The 16,642-nt window shown below is 45.3% G+C and overlaps 1 protein-coding gene across 1 annotated transcript; it reads right to left on the reverse strand.

Annotated features, from left to right (window-relative positions):
* Positions 1-305: 305 nt before the first annotated feature.
* LOC309392699 (vomeronasal type-2 receptor 26-like) lies at positions 306-6,270 on the reverse strand (the record flags this gene model as incomplete). The annotated part of the gene is made up of 2 exons (XM_081954127.1): positions 306-1,216; positions 6,147-6,270. The coding sequence occupies 2 exons, from the start codon at positions 6,268-6,270 to the stop codon at positions 306-308; spliced, it is 1,035 nt and encodes a 344-aa protein (XP_081810253.1).
* Between the last annotated feature and the right edge of the window lie 10,372 nt (positions 6,271-16,642).

Here is a 16,642-nt window from a genome sequence, read left to right on the forward strand (position 1 = left end):
CTGATGGTGGTGAGGCCGATCCAACCGCCAGTCAGCTGCTTGTGCTAATCAGGCTAAGCTGAAATTGAAACAAGCTGTTTGCTATAAGGAGGCCCCTCGGTGGGGGCTGGCGAATGGGCAGGGGTACATTCTGTGCATAAGACACAACCAAATTTTTACCCTCCAGAATATAAGTCCATCTTATATTCTGAAAAATATGGTAGATACAACTTTCTTTGACTCCTGCATACTATCTAAATGTAAATAATATCTCCTTCAAAACAGAAACTTTAATAATTCTTCCAATATCATAATGGTGTTATATCTCATGTTTTTACATTTGTTCTGGACGTAAGATGCTCCTTTGTGTTTAGGTCTGGCCTCAGAAGGATAATGTAGCACTTGGGGATGAAGATGCAGCCCAGCAGCCCAGCACTGGAAGCCAGAATGGAGAAGACCTGCACAGCCACCATGTATTTCCCTTTGGTGCTCAGGTAGGTGGGCACAAAAGTCACCCAGACACTGCAGAAGACCAGCATGCTGAAGGTGATCAGCTTGGCTTCGTTGAAGGTCCCAGGCAGATTCCTGGCCAGGAAAGCCACCGTGAAGCAGATGGCAGCCAAGAAGCCCATGTAGCTGAGGGTGACATAGAACATGACAACAGCCCCTTCGTTGCATTGCAGGATGATCTCCCCAGGCTGGGAGTGGAGGTCAGAGTCAGAGAAGGGGGGAGAAACCCCCAGCCAGATGGAGCAGATGATAATTTGGACAGCAGAAGACGAAAGGATTATGGAGTTGGCCAAGCTCTTCCCCAACCATCTCTTCACCCGATTTCCTGGTTTTGTGGCCAGGAAAGCTAGCACCACCGTGATGGTTTTGGCCAAGAGAGAAGAAACGGCAACTGAGAAGATGATGCTGAAAACTGTCTGTCGGAGAAGGCAGGTGGCTTTCCTTGGTTGACCAATGAAGAGAGAAGGAGACAAAAAGCAAAGCAGGAGGGAGACTAGGAGGATATAGGAGAGGTCCCGGTTGTTGGCTTTGACAAGGGGAGTTTCTAGGTATTGAATGAAGATGATTAAAACAAGGACTGTGGTTAGGAACAGGAGTAGGGCAAAAGAGACCAGGATGATGCCCAGATGTTCTTCATAAGACAGGAAGGTTATAATTTTGGGGATACATTGGACTCTGGCCTCATTTGGATATTTATCATCTGGACACTTGGTGCATTTTTTGGTATCTGAGAAAGCGAAAAAGCAATATTTCTTTAATCTTCTCTCCTTTTATCTTACAGGAAATACTTTCTATGGAAAACAGCTGATACCACGGGTCTTTCCAAGAAGTATTTCACAACCTTTTCATTAAACAACCACTCCTTTGAAATGGTATAGAGCCCTGGTGGTGAACCTATGGCACACATGCCACAGTTGGCACGCAGAGTGTAAGCACATGCTCTGTTGCCCCAGCATAGATGAAACGCTGCCAGACATAAAATAAAATAAACTGTGGGAAAAGACAGGGCACTGACTGGTGGATGTGGTTTCATTTTGTGCCTCCCGTTTAAGTTGATAAATAGCCAGGAGCCACTTTGCAAATGTTCCCCTCTCCTTTCCTTCTATTTCAAAAAACCCTCCTTCGACTTTCACTCCCCCCTCCATTCCTTCCGGTAGTTGTCATTTGCTTGCCTTCTTGCAAAAATTACACAGATATGCAAGCAATTAACCTGTGCGTTGATGAGACCTAATTGCAAAGAATGGTGTGTGTGTGTGTGTGTGTGTGTGTTTGTGCATCCGTGCATGTGTGTGTGAGAGAGAAGTTTGCAGTTGGTCTTAAAAGTTCAGTTTGCCCTCTGACTGCCTTAGTAGATCTTTCTAAGCAGAGTTCACTGGTTTTGTGGGGGGGGAGAGAAAGGGGGGGAAGAGAGAGGGAATGAAAGAGAGAGGGAGAGAGAAAGGGGGAGAAAGAGGGAGGGAAAGAGAGGGGGGGGGAGAAAGAGAGAGGGAGGGAAAGAGAGAGAGAAAGAGAGAGGGAGGGAAAGAGAGAAAGAGAGAAGGAGGGAAAGAGAGAGAGAAAGATGGGAGAAAGAGAAAGGGAGGGAAAGAGAGAGAAAGAGGGAAGGAGAAAGAGAGAAGGAGGGAAAGAGAGAGAGAGAAAGATGGGAGAGAGAGGGAGGGAAAGAGAGAAAGAGGGGAGAAAGAGAGGGAAAAAGAGATAAATGATATTACAAAAGTTTTTCTTTTTTATTGTTGCTAAACATATTATTTGAAAAGCAGAAAAAAATGAAGGGATATAAAAATGCATTTATCACGTTTTTCTTAGGACAATTAGCCCTCCTTCTCTCTTTCTCCTTCCCTCTTTCTCTCTCTCTTTCCCTCCCTCTCTCTTTCTTCCCCCTCTCTTTCCCATCTTCTCTCTTTCTCCTTCCCTATTTCTCTCTCTCTCTTTCCCTCCCTCTCTGCCTTGTTATTATTAGTAAAACCTCATAATTCAGGTTAAATTGCCGTATTGACACTTTGCGATTAATAAGTGGGTTTTGGATTGCAGTTTGGGCACTCGGTCTCTAAAAGGTTCACCATCACTGGTATAGGGTCTCCTGCTTGAACAGGGGGTAGGACTAAGAGACCTCCAAGGTCCCTTCCAGCTCTCTTCTGATTGATATAGATCTACATGACTGGCAGAATATTTGTAATGAGTTGTCCCCATAACTATCCACAGCACCACATTATGGACCAGTGACACCTTCTCAGTGATCCTCAAGGGGAGGATCCAATATACAGATTAACAGAGTTGGAGGATGCCTTGTAAGTCATCTAGTCCACTCCCCACCCTGCCCAAGCAGAGACCCTCCACCATTTCTGACAAATGGCAGTCCAGTCTCTTCTGGAAAGCCTCCAGTGATGAAGCTCCCACAATTTCCGAAAGTCTTTCAGAAGGTGGACCTCAAACAATTGATCAAGTTTCAAAGATATTCCTAGAAAGGTAAACTTAGCAGCATATACTGTATACAAACTAGAAAGCAGGTGAGAGATTTCCTCTGCTGTTAGTAAAGCTTGTTGAGTCTGCCACCCCCTCCTCCTATCTCTTCCCAGGCCCTCCTTCAAAGACTTTTTGGTTTACTTCCTTTTAGATAAGAAATTGTGCATGTTAAAATTAAAAAGGTGAACTTGTGTCTTTTAACTTGCACTTTCATGAAAATGTTCTGGATTGATCCAGTTCCACAAAGCCTCCCATTTTCCTCAGTGTGACCCACCTTCCTGAGTGGAGAACGTCCCCTCCGGACAAGGAATGCAGTCATAGCAGCAAACTGGCTCTCCTTCTCGAGCCCTCTTGACAAATCCAGGATGACAATTTTCCACACATTTGGACTGAGGCAGGGACTGAGCAGAGAAACAAGGAATGGCAAAGAAAATGTGTTAGGACTCTCCATCCATGGAAAATCGAGGGAGAAATGGATGGAGACAAGTAGCCTCTGGTCTTCACTGAGGTAAATATGAAACCTCTGACTACTTCTAAACAGATGCAGGAGGTATAACAAATGGCAGATTCTTCATTTAGTTCCTCCCTTTTGCTTTTGGAATTTAACATTACAATAAAGTACTTTTCTCCTTAATAGTCTAAAAGGGGAGGAGAAGCCAACGTCCCAATGGTACGGACGTACGGTCTCAATGCTCCAAGACCGTCGCTGATACTTTTTCTGCTGGGTGGTCCAATCGGACCTCAACTGTCCCGAAGAGATGGTGAACAGGAAGACTACGTCTTGCTGATCTCAGGAACCCTGCAAAGTCCCTGTTTGACCCAAGAGAAGGTCTTCAAGCTGGCAACAAAAGCAGCCTAGGCTGATGAAGTTGGGACGGCTCCAGAACGGAAGGAAACTGAAAGAGAAAGGGTGTCCATCTGGTGAGGAATCCTTTCTGTTTTGAAAAAGACTGCCCAAAAAAACCCCTTCTTTTTTATGCTAAATTAAATCCTTAAGCAGAAGAAGAAAGCGGCGTAATTGACTGGCACTGGATTGTTTTGGTTAGTATGCTTCTTTTTTCTCCTTTTGTAATTACACTTTGTGGATTGAAGTGCTTGCAACTTTTTTCTCTCTCCTCTTCTTAAAGTGAACAGACCAGTTTTTCTTCTTAGACTTTTTCTTGCTTTTTTTAATTTAAGGATTAAAATCTCCTTCTCTACTCAAATAAAATTATTTATTATTTGCTATTAAATTCCATTTAAGAACTTTAAGAACTTTGTTTCTCTTAAGCCTGAGACAACATCAGAGAGTGAAAGGAAGCAATGCTGCCGCTCGGAGGCTAGAGTTTCTGAAACTGCGCATTCGTTCCTGTTTCTCCTTTGATTTCACTGTCTCTGTACTTCAAAGTCCCATAATTAAAAGTGATAAGAGCCAAGGGCACAAAGGGTTTACACAGCTGTCCTTTGAGAGCCTTATCGGCACTGGGAGAGGGGGAAAATGGAATATATATATATATATATATATATATATATATATATATATATATATATATATATATATATATAGGCATACCAGGGGTTGTAACACACACACACACACACACACACACACTGACACACACACACACACACACACACAGACACACACACACAGACACACACACACACACACACACACACACACACACACACACACACACACACACACATATATATATATATATATATATATATATATATATATATATATATATATATATATATTCTTGAAAGCTAGAGTGGCAGTAATTTACAATTTGGAAATATGGATCACTTTTCAGAAGAAGAAATTGTAACTTTGCAAAAGATTTGGGATGGAGTTCAAAATTTATTGGAGGTAACTGGGAGAATTGATAAGAAGACAGAGTTTATACTAGAAAAAAATGATGGAGATGGAGCCCCAAAAATTGAAGAGAAAAATAAATACAAAGATAAGAAAACTAATGATTTGATCTGTGGAGTGAAAGTGGTTGAAAGCGAAAAAATGGGAGTATGGAAAAGGGAATTTGATGGACTGGAGCTCTACCTCAAATTTCAAGGCACAGAAGAAGAAAGGGAAAAATGATGGTTTTAAGGAGAGAAACCTTACCAGAAGCATGATTGACAATCAAAGATAAATTAATTAAAGTAGCAAATGGAGAGCGCCAAGATTACCTGGGAGATGCAACAAGTAACAAGGTGCGGAGAGATGTCCATAAAAACTTTACCAAGGAAATAAACAGAAGATTAATTCCACAAATGTCAAAAAAAATATATGCCTTCTGGAAGAATACAGGTTGATATATGAAAGTTGATAATAAAAAAGTAGCTAGGTTTGGTGATTAGTAAGTAGGAATTTAGTAACTTTTAGATTGCTTTGTTAAATAAATAGTTGATAATGGTAACAAGGTACATATTTATGTTGGTTGGAGGTGAGGAAGTTGGATATAGGTAAATGATGTTGTTAACAAATATTAATGACAATAATAATAATGAAATGATAAGAGATATAGTTAATGATATGTATGTATGTATGTATGTATGTATGTATGTATGTATGTATGTATGTATTGGTTTAACATAAGGAATTTGGATATAAATTGCAAACAAGATCTTCTGGTTTTCAGCACGTGCATGCAAACTGGCCACCTGGTCTGCTGGTTTCTGGCGTGGATGCACACAAAGGTTAGCTGCCCTGTGCACATGCCCTGGTTCTGCCTTGTCTTTTGGGGGTCCTTGTGCCTCCCTGCCCACCCCCCGGTCCCGGACCAGGTGTTAGGACATCCCCACTGATGACCAGGTTCTGCAGCCCTAAACAGGGAGAGAAAGTGGGGCAGAATGCTGCCTCCCTCTGCTGGAAAGCAGGAGCCTTTTCCCGGCCTTGGAATAAGCCACCGCAGCCCCACCACCATTTCTTCCAAGGGAGTGCGACCACTTCCTGGCTGGCACACTGCCTACCGCAACCGCATCCCAGATGTTGCATCACCATGCATTAGGAGCTGTGCTTTCCTCCTGCCCTCCTGGGGCAGCCTGCCTCCCCGCCAGCAGCTTCTCCTCCTGTCTCCTCCAGCATCCCGGCCAGAAGCGGCAGTGCGACAGCCACCCCTGGGGTGAGGGGGTGGCGAGGATGGTTGGGCTTGTTGCACAGTCCAACTTTCCAAGCTGTGGTACTGACGCGCATATGCAGTCTGGAGCACCTGGCTGGCTCAGGCATATGGGGAAGGAGCAGCGGTTGGGGTAGCCAGCCACCCAGCCAGAAAATGCTGCCATGCTGCCCTGTGTGCCCAAGCCAGCCAGGCGCTCTGGAATACGGATGTGCATTAGTGCCAGGGCTGGATTTTCCTATAGGCTAACTAGGCTTCAGCCTAGGGCCTCAAGATCAAGAGGGGCCTTTTATTTTTATTTATTATCCGTGCCACATTTTTTATAAAGGTTAGTACCAATTACAACATGTTTCATTTAATATATTGATATATATCACAGGGGAGAGGGGGTGGTCTATAAATTCAATAAATTGAATTGAATTGAGTAATGATGTATTTTATTATCTCTCATGTAATTTACAAACTTAAAAATGGGAGGTGAAAGGGCCCCATAAGTGGAATAGCCTAGGGCCTCTTTTCATCTAAATCCGGCCATAATTAGTGCCATGGGCTGGAGGGCTGGAGCTGTGCAAAAACCCACTCGGGTGGGGAGGGAGGGAAGCCCTGCCCACCCATCCTGACTGACAGCTTTGTTTTGGTTCCCGGGCAGCGCAACTCTTACCCGGGCTGCAGACAGATGTTTCTCCTGCACAGATTCAGCTCCTGCACAGCCCCACCACCCAAGAAGAACAACAGCAGCAGTGGCCCTTGGCGGTGTGTACATGGGTGAGGAACTCTCCTCCAGCCCTCCTGGGGCAGCTCGCCTCCCCCCCAGCAGCTTCTCCTGCTCCAGCATTGGCAGCAGTTCTTGTGCTGCCACTTCCAGCCTCGATGGTGGAGGGAGAGGCGAGCTGCCTCAGGAGGGCCAGAGGAGAGCGCAGCTTCTCACGCATGGATACGCCACCAAGGGCCGTCTCACTGGTGTGGGAGCAGCTGCGGTGACCGGCAGGTTGCTCTTGCCCTTCCCCCTGTAGCTGCCACTGCTGCTGCTCTTATGGGGTAGTGGGGCTGCGCAAGTGGAACACCAGGGACAATGCCCCGGCCGGGAAGCGGTAGAGCTTCCTTGGCAGAAGTGATGTGGGGGGTGGGGGCTGTGCGGGGGCCAGCTGGCTCTTCTGGGGTCCTCGAGCTGGACGGGTACTCCGGACCACAGATGTGCTGTGGGCTGGAGGGCTGGGTTGCACAAAGAGCCTGCTCAGGTGGGAAGGGAGGGAAGCCCCAGCTCACCTGTCCTGGCCGACAGCTCTGCTCCCCTAGGAAGTGACTGTCAGGATCCCCTCTCCATGTCTTTTGGCATGTGCCCCCATTGCTCTTCCCGTTGCTGGTCTTTGTGTGCGCATGTGCACCAGAAACCAGAAGACCAAGTGGCCAACACGCATGAGCACGCTGTAAACAGGAAGATCATCTTCCTGGCATGCACATCCGCACCGGGCGGCTGCTCTTTCAGTTCCCAGCGCTCCTTGCATGTGAAAACCAGCTGGCTGGTGCACTTGAACCCAGAAGATGACTCTGCATGCCACTTCTGGCACACGTGCCATAGGTTCGCCATCATGGCTATAGACTTTGCCCACTTGAAATGGGACCTCAGGGTTTGGAAAACAGAGAAAAGACACCAAAATTTCTCCCACCTTGTTGAGCAACTTTAGCCCTGAAAGAGCATCTTGTTTGATAGAAAGTCTCTGTCTTTCAAAATATGCCAGAATCTCTGTCCTGGAATCCTCCGTGGGGAGAATCAAGGTGCTCTCAATGCTCAGATCTGCTGTTAACTCTCCATTTTGGTCCAAGTACAATTTTCTCTGAGAAATATTCCAAAATTCATTCTTCTCCAGAAAGGGATGAAACTAGAATGGGAACATCCAGGAATTTGAAAAACAGACAACTTTGTTTCTTATCCCACATTGAATCTTTCTTCTACAATTGTCTCATCTCCAAATATGGTTAAATAGGATACAAATACTGCCATTATCTTCATAAGTGAATGAAAAAAATTGAGAGAAATTTATCAATCACATACTGACCAAATATAGAGAAAATATAATTGACACAATTGGTCAATTATAGAGAACATTCTAGAGCAAATGGCACATAAAATGAACAGAGAAAAAAAGATGATCAATAAACTCTTTGAAAATAACAGATAGATTCCCAGAAAGCATGGGTTTATCAAGAAGAAATCTGTCAGGCTAATCTTCTCCCTGGTCATCCTGATGGAAAACATCTCCAGATGTGCTAATTCTAATTAACTGTAATGTGACATTAACAAAATTTTGAAAATCTGAAAGAACAAATCTCTCACCAACTGTTTTCTCATCCTGAAAAGTTAGTGAGGATCCTTTCTGAGTTTCTTTCTCTCCCATTATGCAGCTGCAGGATTCTCCCCTCTTATCTGATCCTTCCCTAGGCAGCCTCTCTTCCCCTCATCCCAAAAATCATTCTCACATATCATCACACTTTCTAAATGGATTATGGGAACTCTGGTGATATCACTGGATTTCGGTAAAGGACCCATAAACAATTTTTGCGATGTGATTGGAAACCTGAGGGGTGGTATGATAACTAAGTGGATAAAAACTATCTTCAAAATGACACTCAAATAATTTTTAACCCCTTTTAATCTTTCCTATGAAACCTGAAGGTGATGGATAACAATTTGCAATTGGTCATCAATTATTCTATGTTGTCATTAATATGGTAATTAATAGGATCTTAGAGTAAGCTAATTTGATGTGATTTAAAGAATATAAAGTCTTTCAACTTAGAAGCCTTATTTGAAACTTCATTTTAAAAGTTTGATGAAATAACAATGGTTTGAAATCAACTTAAAGGTGATAATCAGAAACAAGCAACAATTGTTGAATCGGATGGATTGGATGGATGGACTGGAATTTAATTTGCTGTTGGCATCCCTGAAGGAGGAATCTGGTTTGAAGGGAGGCTGCTTGGAGATGGCTGGAGAAGCCATGGACCCTGAAGACTCAAAGTGGACAGAACGGATGACTAATGAAATGGATTCTTTCAAGAAGACTGAGGGAGATTGGGGAATGGACTTGTCATATTTAAATGAAAAACAAGTCTTAAAAGTCATCTTGTTTCCATTTATAGGAGATCCTATGACTTTGGGGAATGGAAAGCAGTTGGGAAAGATCCTAATTACAATTTAAAGGACATGTATTATTATTAAGAATCAAACAAAGATGTTTAAACCTGGACATATTCTGGATGGATCAGAGGTAATTATTGAAATTTAACTTTATTGTTGGATTGTCTGTTAACTACAATTTTTATATACAGCAGAGATGTCACAAGTCAAGTAGTTGCAAATAGATGTGTAGTTTATAATTGTGGGCCTGTTTTGCAAGGGGGAGAACCTATTATTGCTGCATTATATTCAACTGGGGTGACAATATGCATGTTTTTGTCTGGTTTTAATGCACACTTTTTATAAAATATTTTGTCTAGTTTTGTTTTGTCTTTGTAATAGTTTTATTTACCAAAACTTGTATATTGCATTTTTGAATAAAATAAAATTTAATAAGAAGAATATCAAGTTTCCAGAAACAATATTTATGATTAGGACACAGAGAAGGGTGCATAAGTAAAAAGCAGTAGAAAAATATCTGATTTTTAGCAACTAGGACTTGACTAACAATAGAATCTCATATTGTTAGTTGCAAAATCGTGTCCGAGCCATCATGACCCCATGGACAATATTCCTCCAGGCCTTCCTGTCCTCTACTATCCTTTGGAGTCCATTTAAGCTCACGCCTACTGCTTCAGTGACTCCATCCAGCCACCTCATTCTCTGTCGTCCCCTTCTTCTTTTGCCCTCAATCGTTCCCAGCATTAGGCTCTTCCCCAGTGAGTCCTTCCTTCTCATTAGGTGGCCAAAGTATTTGAGTTTCATCTTCAGGATCTGGCCTTCTAAAGAGCAGTCAGGGTTGATCTCCTCTAAGACTGACCAGTTGGATGGCCTTGCAGTCCAAGGGACTCGCAGGAGTCTTTTCCAGCACCATAGTTCAAAGGCCTCAATTCTTTGGCGGTCAGCCTTTCTTATGGTCCAACCTTCACAGTCGTCCATTGCAACTGGGAAAACCATAGCCTTGACTACATGCACTTTTGTTGGCAGGGTGATGTCTCTGCTTTGTACAGTCTCACCTCCTCCGCTCAAATGCTCAAGTATTTAATTGTTTATATATTATTTATATTGTTATTATTATTATTATTAATAATAATAATAATAATAATAATAATAATAATAATAATAATAATAATAATAATAATAATAAATTTTATTTGATTAGCCGCAAACCTCTCCCGAAGGACTCGGGGCGGCGTACAATCAAAAGGATAAAATACACATAGGACACACACACATACGAAGAACAGGGACAATTACATTTGTGCATGGAGGAGAGTAGACTTATAAGTGAAGGACAATAAACACAGCTAAAAACACAATTAAAACACAGTTTAAAATCCCCTTAAATAATTAAAAACCCCTCAGGAGCGTAACGAAGTTATGGTTGAGCCAGGCCAGATATTTGAAAGAGGTGGGTCTTGAGCTTAACCCGGAAGGAGCGGAGGTCAGTAGTGGTCCTAATATCCGGGGGGAGGTCATTCCACAGGGCTGGGCCCGCCACAGAGAAGGCTCTGCTCCTAGGCGCCGCCCCATGGCACTGTCTAGTGGACGGCACCTGGAGAAGTCCCTCTCTGTGCGAGCGAATAGGTCGTAGGGATGTATGGGGCAGAATACGATCCCGCAGGTAGCTAGGTCCTGAGCCATGGAGCGCTTTAAAGATCGTAATCAAGACCTTGAAACGCACTCGATAGACCACAGGAAGCCAGTGCAGCTCGCGCAGGTGTGGTGTCACATGGGAGTACCTAGTGCTCCCCATAATCACCCGCGCGGCCGCATTCTGGACCAGCTGTAGTCTCCGAGTGCATTTCAAGGGAAGCCCCATGTAGAGAGCGTTACAGTAGTCCAGGCGAGACGTCACCAGCGCATGGGTGACTGTGCGTAGGGCGTCCCGGTCCAATAGGGGGCGCAATTGGTGCACCAGGCGAACCTGATGGAACGCCCCCCTGGCCACGGCTGTCACATGTTCATCCATGGACAGCCTGGCATCCAGGAGGACGCCCAAATTGCGCGCCCGCTCCACGGGGGCGAGTTGAATGCCCCCAATGGCCAGAGATGGAATTATCTGGTTGAACCGGGGAGCCGGAACCCACAGCCACTCCGTCTTGGAAGGGTTGAGCCTGAGTCGGTTGTCATCCATCCAGACCCGTACGGCTTCCACACACCGGGACATCACTTCGACGGCCTCGTTGGGGTGGTTCGGGGTGGAGATGTACAGCTGAGTATCATCAGCGTACAGATGGTATCCCCCCCGAAACCACGGATGATCTCACCCAGCGGCTTCATGTATGTGTTGAACAGGAGTGGCGAGAGGACCGACCCCCGTGGCACCCCACAAATAAGGGGGCTTAGGGTCGACCTCTGCTCCCCTGCCAACACACGTTGCATCCTGCCGGAGAGGTAGGAGCCGAACCACCGCAAGACGGTGCCCCGGACCCCCAACCCCTCCAGTCGGTGCAACAGGATACCATGGTCGGTGCAACAGGATACCAGAGGTCTAATAGGACCAGGATAGAGGAACAGCCCCTATCTCTGGCCCTCCAGAGATCATCTACCAACGCGACCAAGGCCGTCTCTGTGCTGTGCCCAGGGCGAAAGCCGGACTGGCGCGGGTCTAGATAATCATTCTCCTCCAGATGTCGTGGAAACTGAGAAGCCACCACACTCTCCACAACCTTCGCCAAAAAGGGAAGGTTGGAGACAGGACGATAATTGACCAGCTCCATAGGGTCCAGGGAAGGCTTCTTGAGCAACGGTCTCACCACCGCCTCTTTCAAGGCGGCCGGGAGAGACCCCTCACTCAACGAAGCGTTCACTAGGTCCAGGAGCCAGTCACGTGTAACCTCCCAGGATGCCAGTACAAGCCAGGAGGGACACGGGTCCAGCAAACATGTGGTAGGTCGCAGTCGTCCACGCAATCTGTCCAAATCCTCGATGACAACCAAGTCAAACTCCTCCCAAAAAGGTTTCTCAAGACTCGCCACTGGCGTCTCGACTGGGCCACTGAAGGGGACCCAATCCTTCCGGATTTGAGCGACTTTATCCTGCAGATATTTCCGAAACTCCTCTGCCCTGCCCTGTAAAGGGGCCTCCCGTGGCCTCTGAAACAGAAGAGAGCGGGACACCCGAAACAGGGTGGCAGGGCGGTTCTCTGCGGATGCAATGAGAGCGGCACAATATTGACGTTTGGCCGTTCTCAATGCCACTAGGTACGTCCTTAAATGGGCTCGTACCTGTGCTCGGTCAAGTTCGGATCGGGAGGATCTCCAACGACTCTCTAGGCATCTCTTGCGGCGCTTCATCACCCTTAGCTCCTCGGTAAACCAAGGGGCCAGGGTGGATCGTTGCCGCCGGAGAGGCCGCAAAGGCGCCACCCGGTTCAAGGCCCCGGTAGTCGCATTATTCCACGCGGCCACCAGGTCCTCTACCCGAGGGCGGGTCAGGGCTGCAGGAGGTGGCCCAAGCTCCGTCTGGAACCTGTCTGGTTCCATCAAGCGCCTGGGGCGGAACCATCTAGTGTTCTCCGGTTCCGCCTCCCCGCAGCGAGGGGTAGCACCAGGGAAGTCAAGACGGAGGAGTGAGTGATCTGACCATGACAGAGGAGTGATGGTTAAATTCACTCCTCCCAGATCACTCAACCACTGGCGAGAGACAAAAACCAGGTCCAAGGTGTGACCTCCCTCGTGTGTCGGGCCCTGAATCATTTGAGTCAGGTCCATGGCTATCATGGAAGCCATGAACTCCCGAGCCCCCTCTGATGCTTCTCCCACCGACGGCAGGTTAAAATCCCCCATCACTAAAAGTTTGGGGGTCTCAACCGCCACCGATGAGATCAGCTCGAGGAGCTCAGGCAGGGTCGCTGATGTATGGCGGGGAGCCAGGTATACTATCAGCAAGCCCATCTGCCTCCTAGGGCCCCATTTCACAACAAGGGATTCACATCCGGACGTCTGTGGCACAGTGGACTCCCTCGGCTCTAAATCCTCCCGGATAATCACTGCTACCCCACCGCCCCTTCCCCGGGCCCGGGGCTGGTGAAATGCTTGGTAACCTGGTGGGCACATTTCCACGAGGGGTAACCCTCCCTCGTGGCCCAACCAGGTTTCCGTTATTCCCGCAAGGTCCGGCTCCCCCTCCAAAATCAGATCGTGGATGAGGGGGGCCTTATTGACAACGGACCTCGCATTGCATAACAACAGCCTCAGGCCCTGGGCCTGCAGATCCTGACCACCTAGAACGCGGGGGTTGGTACAAGCGACCGGGTGTAACCAGCACCCACGGTCTCCCAACCGACTACGGGTTGTTAATCTGTCCTCGCATCTGCCCCTCCCTACGACTGTTGGGATCAAGGAGCCCTGTATGGGAATGATATCCTCTCCCCCCTCCTCCTCTCTGCTCCTTCTGCTCAAGACCCCGCCTGGTGACCTGGCTCCGTCATCGCTCCTGATCTGGCCCACCCACCCCCCAACCCCTAAACCCCTAAAAGAATTTAAGAAACATTTCGCTAAAAACCCCCTAAGTCTCCGCTTCCTCCACCTCTCGGGATTAATAAATCCGTCATCAAGGTGGGCCCTAGAAAGGGCGGAGGGCCACACCTACGAGAGGGGGGATTCCCGCAGTAGGATTAGGTCTAGCCTGGAATACATATGCTGTTAAAGTTCATTAGGGCCTAGGCTCTGTGCTGCAGATGGTATGATCGTATGCCATAGTCCAGTAAAATTGTAAAAGCCGGGTACCAGTGTAAAAAGTCATCCAGTCCAAGATGAGGGGGGGGGGGGTAATGATGATAGTAAGATGGTCAAGTGCCGGTCACTGAGTGGGGGCTAGTAGATGGTCAGTGGTGGATGGCGAGGGTAGATGGATTTTTGCTTGATAATGGGGAGGGGCAGATGGTCAGTCAGATGAAGATAGGGCGGTAAAAACCTCCAGGGCGCGCACAGATGAAAAAGCAGGGGCAGCTGTTAATCCAAAAGGCAGCAGGGGGGGGGGAATAAACGGAACAGTCAATGTATTTTATCTGTGTTTCATTGACTGTACACTGCCCCGAGTCCCTTTTTGGGAGAGGGGGCGGTTTATAAATCCAAATAAATAAATAAATAAATAAATTTAGGGTGCTGCCTAGATTTGCCATAGCTGTCCTCCCCAGGAGCAAGTGTCTTTTAATTTCTTGGCTGCAGTCCCCATCCATGGCGATCTTGGAGCCCAGGAAAATAAAATCTGTCACTACCTCCATTTCTTTCCCATCTATGCCAGGAATTGAGAGGTCCAGATGCCATGATCTTAGCTTTCTTAATGTTGAGTTTCAAGCCAACTTTTGCACTCTCCTCCTTCATCCGCATCAAGAGGTTCTTTATTCCTCTTCACTTTCTGCCATTAGAGTGGTATCATCTGCATATCTGAGGTTGTTGATATTTCTCCCAGAAATCTTAATTCCAACTTTTCATTCATCTAGTCCTGCCTTTTTCATGATGTGCTCTGCATATAAGTTAAATAGGTAGGGCGACAATATTCAGCCTTGCTGGTGTCTTTCCCGATTTTGAACCAATCAGTGGTTCCGTGTCAAGTTCTCACTGTTGCTTCTTGACCCGCATATACGTAGGTTTCTCAAGAGACAAATAAGATGATCTGGTACTCCCATCTCTTTAAGAACTTGCTACAATTTGTTGTGATCCACACAATCAAAAGCTTTAGCATAGTCAATGAAGCAGAAGTAGATGTTTTTCTGGAATTCCCTAGTTTTCTCCATGATCCAGCGTATGTTGGCAATTTGATCTTTAGTTCCTCTGCCTCTTCGAAATCCTGTCTTTACTTGAGGTAGTTCTCAATCCACATATGAGAGAAAAATATCCCAGATATATATATTCTATACACGTAAGAAAAACTAAACAAGGAGGTTATAGGCAACAAAAAGCTTTATTCATCGACAAGATAGGAGTCTCAAAAGGAGAGAATAACTCCAAGGTACACAGGTGCGACTTAAATACAAATACTTACATTTTGAAGTCTCATGGGTATTATCAAAGTGCGTCGTAATACAATTACAAAAATACATTTGCGTGATTGATAACAATATTTGGCAATAATTGACCCCATTTGGCACTAATTAAGCAAATACACACAAAAATAAAATTCCCCCCAAAATTTCTGGGAACTTCAGGTGAATTCCTGTAATATGCGTGTCAGTGTCACCTGGCATTTCAAAATGTCCCCAAAAGGCCTTCATTCCCTGCTTTCCCAGAGTTAAACAATATTTGGCTTCCTGAAAAATATATCCGTTACAGAGGGAACTTCCAAGGGCCATTAAACTTTTTCTAGCTTTTTCTAACTTGGGAGTAACCTCCCAAGCTGTAATATTCCACAGTAGCAAGCTAGATAGATATGTAGTTTATTCAAAATGGAATCTATCAGGTCCCTCTTTAACCAAATAACTTGGGGTTTTATCCTTATTCTCACAACATACTGCTGGAGCGTAGCTTGTAGGATTTTAAGCATAACTTTACTAGCATGTGAAATGAGTGCAATGGTGTGGTAGTTTGAATAGTCTTTGGCATTGCCTTTCTTTGGAATTGGAGTGTAAACTGACTTTTTCCAATCCTGTGGTCACTGTTGAGTTTTCAAAATTTGCTGGAAAATTAAGTGTAGCACATTTACTGCACCATCTTTTAAGGTTTTGAATAGGTTTTGAATAGCTCAGCTGAAATACTGTTACCTCCACTAGCTTTGTTGTTGCTCAGATTTCCTAAGGCACATTTGACTTGACATTCTAGGATGCTTGGCTTGAGGTCAGTGACCACCCCACCCTGGTTATCAGGGAGGTTAAGCTCATTCTTGTATAGTTCTTTTTAAAAAAATAATTTTTATTAAATGTTTTGATCTCTAAAAACAATAGGGAAGACACAGCAAAGAAAAAGAAACACAATAAGATAAAACAAAACACAGAACATACATAACAATATACAATAATTTTACAGCTTTCTCCATCGGCTTTCCTTCTTAGCTTTTATAATTCTCCATTCTGCATTGCCTTCCTCTCACTATAACCTTGTCCTATGATTTAACAAACATAGTATTAACACTTATAATAGTATTCATTATTTATATCCATATATTTGTATTCTCTATTTTCTGTTTTGGCTTCTGTTTTCTAGCCACTTGTACATTTTATTCCATACTTTATAGAAGTCCAATTCTTCTCTTTTAGTTCTATTGTCATTTTATCCATTTCTGCCCATTCGAGTATTTTCCTGATTGTAGTTTCATCTGAGGGTGTATGGATTTTTTTCCAGTTTTGTGCGAAGGCAATCCTGGCTGCAGTGAGTATATGAATGATTATGTATTGAGATTGTTTGTCCATTTTTTGATCCAGCAGTCCTAATAGGAATGTTTCTGGTTTGAGTTCTATTTTTCGCTCAGT

The sequence above is a fragment of the Natrix helvetica genome (genome assembly GCF_964273705.1).
Source record: "Natrix helvetica genome assembly, chromosome: 5".
Taxonomy (NCBI): Eukaryota; Metazoa; Chordata; class Lepidosauria; order Squamata; family Natricidae; genus Natrix; species Natrix helvetica.